The sequence below is a fragment of the Agelaius phoeniceus genome, unplaced genomic scaffold (assembly GCF_051311805.1).
Source record: "Agelaius phoeniceus isolate bAgePho1 unplaced genomic scaffold, bAgePho1.hap1 Scaffold_261, whole genome shotgun sequence".
NCBI classification, from domain to species: domain Eukaryota; kingdom Metazoa; phylum Chordata; class Aves; order Passeriformes; family Icteridae; genus Agelaius; species Agelaius phoeniceus.
Window position 1 is genome coordinate 87405 of NW_027509916.1, and position 9873 is coordinate 97277.

Below are 9873 nucleotides of genomic sequence, written 5' to 3' on the forward strand. Positions count from 1 at the left end.
CAGGTATCCCCCCAGGTGCATCCAGGTGCCCCCCAGGTGCTCCAGGTGCATCCAGGTGACCTCCAGGTATTACAAGGAGCCCCTCAGGTGTCACAGGTGAGCTCAAGGATCCCCCCCCCAGGGGCCCCCCAGGTGCATCCAGGTGACCCCTCAGGTGTCACAAGGAGCCCCCCAGGTGTTCCAGGTGCCCCCCAGGTGTTCCAGGTGCCCCCCAGGTGCCCCCCAGTTGCTCCAGGTGCCCCTCAGGTGTCTCAGGTGACATCCAGGAGCCCCCCAGGTGTTACAAGGAGCTCCCCCAGGTGTGCTCAGGTGTGCAGGGTGCCATCCAGGTACCCCCCAGGTATCCCCCCAGGTGCCCCCGGTGACCCCTCAGGTGTTACAGGTGAGCTCAAGGAGCCACTCAGGTGCATTCAGGTGCCCCCCTTGTGTTACAAGGAGCTCCCCCAGGTGTGCTCAGGTGTGCCAGGTGCCCCCCAGGTGCTCCAGGTGCCCCCCAGGTGAACCCCTCAGGTGTCACAGGTGAAGTCAAAAAACCACACAGGTGTTAAAAGGAGCCACTCAGGTGTTACAGGTGAGCTCAAGGAGCCCCCCAGGAGCGCCCAGGTGCCCCCCAGGTGCCCCCCAGGTGTCTCAGGTGCCCCCAGGTGCGCCCAGGTGCCCCCCAGGTGTCTCAGGTGCCCCCCAGGTGTGCCCAGGTGCCCCCCAGGTGATCCCAGGTGTCCCCAGGTGCCCCCCAGGTGCCCCCAGGTACCCCCCAGGTGCCCCCAGGTGTGCCCAGGTGCCCCCAGGTACCCCCAGGTGCGCCCAGGTGCCCCCCAGGTGTGCCCAGGTGCCCCCAGGTGCCCCCCAGGTGTGCCCAGGTGCCCCCAGGTACCCCCAGGTGCCCCCCAGGTGCTCCCAGGTGCGCCCAGGTGCGTCAGTCGCCGCCGTTGGCGCGGATGGTGCGGCGGATCCAGGCGGTGAAGGCGCAGACCCGGCTGTACACACCTGGCTTGCCCTGCTGGCCGCACACCTGCAGCCCCAGGAGACCACGCCCTGCAGGTACCCATCGCACACCAGCGGGCCCCCGGAGTCACCCTGGGACAGGTGGGACAGGTGAGAGACAGGTGAGGGACAGGTGGGACACAGGTGGGACAGGTGAGACACAGGTGGGACAGGTGGGACACAGGTGAGACACAGGTGGGACACAGGTGAGACACAGGTGAGACACGGGTGGGACACAGGTGGGACACAGGTGGGACACAGGTGAGACACAGGTGGGACACAGGTGGGACACAGGTGGGACACAGGTGAGGGACAGGTGGGACACAGGTGAGACACAGGTGGGACAGGTGGGACACAGGTGAGACACAGGTGGGACAGGTGGGACACGGGTGGGACACAGGTGGGACACGGGTGGGACACAGGTGAGACACAGGTGGGACAGGTGAGACACAGGTGAGGGACAGGTGGGACATGGGTGGGACACAGGTGAGACACAGGTGGGACACAGGTGGGACAGGTGGGACACAGGTGAGACACAGGTGGGACACAGGTGGGACACAGGTGAGACACAGGTGGGACACAGGTGGGACAGGTGGGACACGGGTGGGACACGGGTGGGACACAGGTGAGACACAGGTGAGACAGGTGAGGGACAGGTGGGACACAGGTGAGACACAGGTGAGACACAGGTGGGACACAGGTGAGACAGGTGAGGGACAGGTGGGACACAGGTGGGACACAGGTGGGACACGGGTGGGACACAGGTGGGACAGGTGGGACACAGGTGAGACAGGTGAGACACAGGTGGGACACAGGTGAGACACAGGTGGGACACAGGTGGGACACAGGTGGGACACAGGTGGGACAGGTGAGACACAGGTGGGACACAGGTGAGACACAGGTGAGTCCCCCCCAGGTGTTTCTCACCCATTCCCTCCCATACAGGTGAGTCCCCCCAGGTATTTCCTATTCCCATTCCCCCACACACAGGTGAGGTTCCCCAGGTGTTTCCCATTCCCATTCCCTCCCATACAGGTGAGGAGTCCCCCCAGGTGTTCTCCAGGTGTTCCCAGGTGTTCTCCAGGTGTCCCCCATTCCCATTCCCCCATCCAGGTGAGTCCCCCCATCCAGGTGAGCCCCCCCAGGTGTCTCCCATTCCCATTCTCCCCATCCAGGTGTGTCCCATTCCCATCCCTCCCATCCAGGTGAGTTCCCCCATCCAGGTGAGTCCCCCCAGGTGCTCCCCAGGTGTCTCCCATTCCCATTCCCCCATACAGGTGAGTCCCAACTCCATCCCCTCCATACAGGTGAGTTCCCCAGGTGTTCCCCAGGTGTCTCCCATTCCCCCATCCAGGTGAGTCCCCCCAGGTGTTCCCCAGGTGTGTCCCAGCCCCATTCCCTCCCATCCAGGTGAGTTTCCCCATACAGGTGAGTCCCCCCAGGTGTTCTCCAGGTGTGTCCCACCCATTCCCTCCATCCAGGTGTCCCCCAGGTGTTCCCCACTCCCATTCCCTCCCATCCAGGTGAGTCCCAGCCCCGTTTTCCCCATCCAGGTGAGTTCCCCCATCCAGGCGAGTCCCCCCAGGTGTTCCCCAGGTGTGTCCCACTCCCATTCCCTCCCATCCAGGTGTGCCCCCCCCACACCTGCCCGCCCGCACACCTGGCAGGAGTCGGTGCTGTCCCCGGCGCGGCCGCCGGCGCAAAGCATGTTGGGAGTGATGGCACCTGGGTACAGGTGAGCGCAGGCGGCGTTGGACCAGGTGAACACCTCCCCGCACTGCAGCACGTCCGGGAACGCACTGGACAGGTGGGGACAGGTGGGGACAGGTGGGGACGGAGGGGACAGGTGGGGACAGGTGGGGACGGAGGGGACAGGTGGGGATGGATGGGATGGATGGGACAGGTGGGGACAGGTGAGAGACAGGTGTGACACAGGTGGGGATGGATGGGACAGGTGGGGACAGGTGAGACACAGGTAGGGATGGATGGGACAGGTGGGGACAGGTGAGAGACAGGTGTGTCCCCACCCCACACCTGTCCCCCAGGTGAGTCCCAACTCACCCTCACCTGTCCCCCCCTCACCCTCACCTGTCCCCCCCTCACCCTCACCTGTCCCCCAGGTGTGTCCCCCCCCCCTCACCCTCACCTGTCCCCCAGGTGAGCCCCCCCCATCCCTCACCTGTCCCCCAGGTGTGTCCCCCCCCACCCTCACCTGTGCCCCCCCCACCCTCACCTGTCCCCCAGGTGTGTCCCCCCCCACCCTCACCTGTCCCCCCCTCACCCTCACCTGTCCCCAGGTGTGCCCCCCCCCCATCCCTCACCTGTCCCCCCCTCACCCTCACCTGTCCCCCAGGTGTGTCCCCCCCCTCACCCTCACCTGTCCCCAGGTGTGTCCCCCCCCTCACCCTCACCTGTCCCCCAGGTGTGTCCCCCCCCCCCATCCCTCACCTGTCCCCCAGGTGTTTCCCCCCCCCCCACCCTCACCTGTCCCCCAGGTGTGTCCCCCCCTCACCCTCACCTGTCCCCCAGGTGTTTCCCCCCCCTCACCCTCACCTGTCCCCCAGGTGTGCCTCCCCCCATCCCTCACCTGTCCCCCAGGTGTGTCCCCCCTCACCTGTCCCCCAGGTGAGTCCCCCCCATCCCTCACCTGTCCCCCAGGTGTGTCCCCCCTCACCCTCACCTGTCCCCCAGGTGTGTCCCCCCCCCTATCCCTCACCTGTCCCCCAGGTGTGTCCCCCCTCACCCTCACCTGTCCCCCCTCACCCTCACCTGTCCCCCAGGTGTGTCCCCCCTCACCCTCACCTGTCCCCCAGGTGTGCCTCACCTTGCGGGCTGCGGGTGCTGCCCCAGCCGCTCACCACGCACCTGTCCCCTACCTGGGGGCACCTGCGGGGCAGCGGCGCGGGGCGCACGCGCGGGCTCAGCTGGGCGGGGCCGCTGAGGCGCAGCAGCATGACGTCACTGTCATGGCGGCCGGGCAGGTAGCGCGGGTGCACGAAGGCGCGCGCCCAGGTGAGGCATTGCTCCGCCCCGTCCCGCTCCTTGAGGCTGTGCTCGCCCAGCAGCACGCGCAGGGGGGCTGGGCAGGTAAAGGTGGGCACAGGTGAGTGCACCTGGGACAGGTGAGTGCACCTGGGACAGGTAAATACACCTGGGGATAGGTGAGTGCACCTGGGGATAGGTGAGTGCACCTGGGGCAGGTGAGTGCACCTGGGGATAGGTGAGTACACCTGGGGCAGGTAAAGGTGGGGACAGGTGAGTGCACCTGGGGGTAGGTGAGTGCACCTGGGGCAGGTGAGTGCACCTGGGGATAGGTGAATACACCTGGGATAGGTTAATTGGGGTTTGTAATGGGACAGGTGAGGGACAGGTGAGTACACCTGGAGTAGGTGAGTACACCTGGAGTAGGTGAATACACCTGGGACAGGTAAATACACTTGGGGCAGGTAAAGGTGGGGACAGGTGAATACACCTGGGGATAGTGAATACACCTGGGGCAGGTAAATGGGGTTTGTAATGGGAGAGGTGAGCACAGGTGAATACACCCGGGACAGGTAAAGGTGAGCACAGGTGAATACACCTGGGGTAGGTAAATACACCTGGGAGAGGTAAATACACCTGGGGCAGGTAAAGGTGGGGACAGGTGAATACACCTGGGGCAGGTGAATGGGGTTTGTAATGGGACAGGTGAGGGACAGGTGAGTGCACCTGGGATAGGTGAGTGCACCTGGGACAGGTGAGTGCACCTGGGGCAGGTGAGTACACCTGGGGCAGGTAAAGGTGAGCACAGGTGAATACACCTGGGGTAGGTGAATACACCTGGGATAGGTGAGTACACCTGGGGCAGGTAAATGGGGTTTGTAATGGGACAGGTGAGGGACAGGTGAGCCCAGGTGAGGCATTGCTCCGCCCCGTCCCGCTCCTTCAGGCTGTGCTCGCCCAGCAGCACGCGCAGGGGGCTGGGCAGGTAAAGGTGGGGACAGGTGAGTGCACCTGGGACAGGTGAATGCACCTGGGGGTAGGGGAATACACCTGGGGCAGGTAAAGGTGGGGACAGGTGAATACACCTGGGGATAGTGAATACACCTGGGGCAGGTAAATGGGGTTTGTAATGGGACAGGTGAGCACAGGTGAGTGCACCTGGGGTAGGTGAGTGCACCTGGGGATAGGTGAGTGCACCTGGGGCAGGTAAAGGTGAGCACAGGTGAATACACCTGGGGTAGGTGAGTACACCTGGGGCAGGTGAGTACACCTGGGGATAGGGGAATACACCTGGGGATAGGTGAGTGCACCTGGGACAGGTACAGGTGAGTGCACCTGGGATAGGTGAGTGCACCTGGGGGTAGGTGAGTGCACCTGTGGTAAGTAAATACACCTGGGGGTAGGTGAGTGCACCTGGGGTAGGTGAGTACACCTGGGGCAGGTAAATGGGGTTTGTAATGGGACAGGTGGGGACAGGTGAGTGCACCTGGGGATAGGGGAATACACCTGGGGATAGGTGAGTGCACCTGGGGCAGGTAAATACACCTGGGGATAGGTGAATACACCTGGGGCAGGTAAAGGTGGGGACAGGTGAATACACCTGGGGCAGGTAAATGGGGTTTGTAATGGGAGAGGTGAGCACAGGTGAATACACCCGGGAGAGGTGAATACACCTGGGGCAGGTAAAGGTGAGCACAGGTGAGTGCACCTGGGGCAGGTGAGTGCACCTGGGGACAGGTGAATACACCTGGGGATAGGTAAATACACCTGGGGCAGGTGAGTGCACCTGGGGATAGGTGAGTACACCTGGGATAGGTGAATACACCTGGGACAGGTAAAGGTGAGCACAGGTGTGGTTTTATCCCCTTCAGGTGTATCCCAGGTGTGCCCAGGTGTATCCCCAGGTGTGCTCAGGTGTGTTTCCATCCCCTTCAGGTGTCCCCAGCCGTGCCCATCCGTGTCCCCAGCTGTGTCCCCAGGTGTGCCCAGGTGTGTCCAGGTGTGTTTCCATCCCCCCAGCCATCCTCAGGTGTCCCCAGGTGTGTCCCCAGGTGTGTCCCCAGCCATCCCCAGGTGTCTCCCAGCTGTCCCCAGCCATCCCCAGCCATGTCCCCTGGTGTCCCAGGTGTCCCCAGCCATGTCCCCAGGTGTGTTTCTATCCCCCTCAGGTGTATCCCAGCTGTCCCATGTGTCCCCAGCCGTGTCCCCAGGTGTCCCCCAGTGCCCCATGTGTCCCCCGGTGTCCCCATGTGTCCCCAGCCGTGTCCCCAGGTGTGTCCCCAGCCATTCCCAGCCGTGTCCCCAGCCATCCCCATGTGTCCCCAGGTGTGTCCCAGGTGTGTCCCCAGCCGTCCCAGCTGTCCCCAGCCATCCCCAGCTGTCCCCAGGTGTGTCCCAGGTGTCCCCAGGTGTCCCCAGCCATCCCCAGGTGTGTCCCCAGCCATCCCCATGTGTCCCCAGGTGTGTTTCCATCCCCAGCCGTGTCCCCAGGTGTCCCCATGTGTCCCCAGGTGTGTCCCCAGGTGCGCTCACCTGTCCGTGTGGCAGTGGGCGGCGGTCAGGACCCACCTGCGGCCGATCAGGACCCCCCCGCAGTGGATGGCGCCCCCCGGCTGCAGCAGCAGCGCCTGGTACGGGTGGCGCCGCCGCTCGCACCTGGCCCCGCCCACGATGCGGTTCTCGTCCGCCCCCGCGGCCGCTGCCGACCAGTATGGACCAGTACAAACCAGTTAGAACCAGTACGGACCAGTACAAACCAGTAGGGACCAGTATGGACCAGTATAAACCAGTTAGAACCAGTACGGACCAGTATAAACCAGTATAAACCAGTGTGGACCAGTACAAACCAGTTAGAACCAGTATGGACCAGTATAAACCAGTACAAACAGTTAGAACCAGTACGGACCAGTTAGAACCAGTAAAAACCAGTTAGAACCGGTACGGACCAGTTAGGACCAGTACAGACCAGTAAAAACCAGTACGGACCAGTATAAACCAGTACGGACCAGTTAGGACCAGTTAGAACCAGTACAAACCAGTATGGACCAGTTAGAACCAGTAAAAACCAGTTAGGACCAGTATAAACAGTTAGAACTGGTACGGACCAGTAGGGACCAGTACAAACCAGTTAGGACCAGTACGGACCAGTTAGGACTAGTTAGAACCAGTAAAAACCAGTTAGAACCAGTACGGACCAGTTAGAACCAGTAGAAACCAGTAGAAATTGGTAGAAACCAGTACGGACCAGTTTGGACTGGAGGTCTCCCAGTACCCCCAAAGGGTCTCCCCAGTTCTCGTCCGCCCCCGCGGCCACTGCCGACCAGTATAAACCAGTTAGGACCAGTATGGACCAGTTAGAACCAGTATCAACCAGTTAGAACCAGTTAGAACCAGTAGGGGCCAGTTAGGACCAGTTAGGACCAGTAGGGACCAGTACAGATCAGTTAGAACCAGTATCAACCAGTTAGAAGCAGTAGGGACCAGTTAGGACCGGTACGGACCAGTTAGGACCAGTAAAAACCAGTTAGAACCAGTAAAAACCAGTTAGGACCAATAGGGACCAGTACAAACCAATCCGGACCAGTATAAACCAGTATGGACCAGTGTAGACTGGTGGTCTCCCAGTCCCTCCCAGTTCCTCCCAGTTCATTCCCAGTTCATCCCAGTCCCTCCCAGTCCATCCCAGTTCATCCCAGTCCATCCCAGTTCATTCCCAGTTCATCCCAGTCCCTCCCAGTCCCTCCCAGTTCATCCCAGTCCATCCCAGTCCCTCCCAGTTCATCCCAGTTTGCTCCCAGTTCATCCCAGTCCCTCCCAGTTCATCCCAGTCCATCCCAGTTCATCCCAGTCCCTTCCTGTTCAGCCCAGTTCATCCCAGTCCATCCCAGTTCATCCCAGTCCATCCCAGTTCCCTCCCAGTTCATCCCAGTCCCTCCCAGTTCATCCCAGTTCCATCCCAGTCCATCCCAGTTCCCTCTCAGTCCCTCCCAGTCCATCCCAGTCCATCCCAGTCCATCCCAGTCCATCCCAGTCCATCCCAGTTCCCTCCCAGTCCATCCCAGTCCATCCCAGTCCATCCCAGTCCATCCCAGTCCCTCCCAGTTCCCTCCCAGTTCCCTCCCAGTCCATCCCAGTCCATCCCAGTCCATCCCAGTCCATCCCAGTCCATCCCAGTTCCCTCTCAGTCCCTCCCAGTCCATCCCAGTTCATCCCAGTCCATCCCAGTTTGCTCCCAGTGCCCTCTCACTTCCCACCCACTCCCTCCCAGTTCATCCCAGTCCCTCCCAGTGCCCCCAGTTCACCCTCCCAGTACAAACCAGTTCACCCAGTCGATGCCTCCCACTCATCCCAGTCCCTCCCAGTTCCTCCCAGTTCCTCCCAGTTCCCTCCCAGTGTCCCCAGTTCACCCCTGGCTCCATCCCAGTATGGCCCAGTTCACTCCCAGTTCATCCCAGTTCATTCCCAGTTCCTCCCAGTTCATCCCAGTTCATCCCAGTTCATTCCCAGTTCCTCCCAGTTCATCCCAGTTCATCCCAGTCCATCCCAGTTCATCCCAGTTCACTCCCAGTTCATCCCAGTTCACTCCCAGTTCATCCCAGTGCTCCCAGTTCATCCCAGTTCCTTCCCAGTTTGCTCCCAGTGCTCCCAGTTCATCCCAGTTCATCCCAGTTCATTCCCAGTGCTCCCAGTTCATTCCCAGTTCCTCCCAGTGTCCTCCCAGTTCATTCCCAGTGTCCTCCCAGTTCATCCCAGTTCATTCCCAGTTCCTTCCCAGTTCACTCCCAGTTCATCCCAGTCCCCCCCAGTCTCTCCCAGTCCCCACCAGTCCAAACCAGTACAAACCAGTATAAACCAGTACAAACCAGTATAAACCAGCAGCAGCAATGGCAGCGCCCTCCCAGTGCCCCCCGGTCCCTCCCAGTATAAACCAGTATAAACCAGTACAAAGCAGTACATACCAGTGCCCCCCAGTACCTCCCAGTATAAACCAGTATAAACGAGTACAAACCAGTACAAACCAGTAAAAACCAGTGCCCCCCGGTCCCTCCCAGTACAAACCAGTACAAACCAGTACAAACCAGTGCCCCCCAGTCCCTGCCAGTCCCTCCCAGTATAAACCAGTACAAACCAGTGCCCCCCGGTCCCTCCCAGTACAAACCAGTACAAACCAGTGGCCAGCAGCCCCCTCCCAGTCCCTCCCAGTTTGCTCCCAGTCTGCTCCCAGCGCCCCCCAGTCCCTCCCAGTCCAAACCAGTATAAACCAGTATAAACCAGTACGAACCAGTGGCCAGCAGCAGCAGCGGCAGCAGCCGCTCCATCGGGAGGAGGAGGAGGGCGAGGAAGGAGCCGAGGCCTTTAAATCCCAGTTCAGACCAGTTCAAACCAGTTCAGCCCAGTGCCCAGCCCAGCTCCCCTCCCAGTCCATCCCAGTCCCTCCCAGTTCAGCCCAGTTCATCCCAGTCCCTCCCAGTCCATCCCAGTCCCTCCCAGTTCAGCCCAGTCCCTCCCAGTTCAGCCCAGTTCACTCCCAGTTCATCCCAGTCCCTCCCAGTTCAGCCCAGTTCATCCCAGTCCCTCCCAGTCCATCCCAGTCCCTCCCAGTTCAGCCCAGTTCAGCCCAGTTCAGCCCAGTTCATCCCAGTCCCTCCCAGTCTCTCCCAGTCCCTCCCAGTTCAGCCCAGTCCCTCCCAGTCCATCCCAGTCCCTCCCAGTTCATCCCAGTTCACTCCCAGTTCAGCCCAGTCCCTCCCAGTTCATCCCAGTTCATCCCAGTCCCTCCCAGTTTCCCCTTCTGGGGCCTCCCAGTCCCTCCCAGTTCATCCCAGTTCAACCCAGTGCTCTTAAGTGGCTTTTCCAGTTCCTCCCAGTCCCTCCCAGTTCAGCCCAGTTCAGCCCAGTGCCCATCCC

General features: G+C 61.3%; 1 protein-coding gene across 1 annotated transcript; it reads right to left on the reverse strand.

Annotated features, from left to right (window-relative positions):
- Positions 1-902: 902 nt before the first annotated feature.
- On the reverse strand, positions 903-9414 carry LOC143693081 (kallikrein-6-like). The gene is given in 6 exon segments (XM_077173141.1): positions 903-1017; positions 1020-1077; positions 2645-2783; positions 3787-4069; positions 6509-6664; positions 9248-9414. Coding segments are annotated over 6 exon segments (774 nt in total). The 5' UTR covers positions 9285-9414; the 3' UTR covers positions 903-916.
- Positions 9415-9873: the final 459 nt, after the last annotated feature.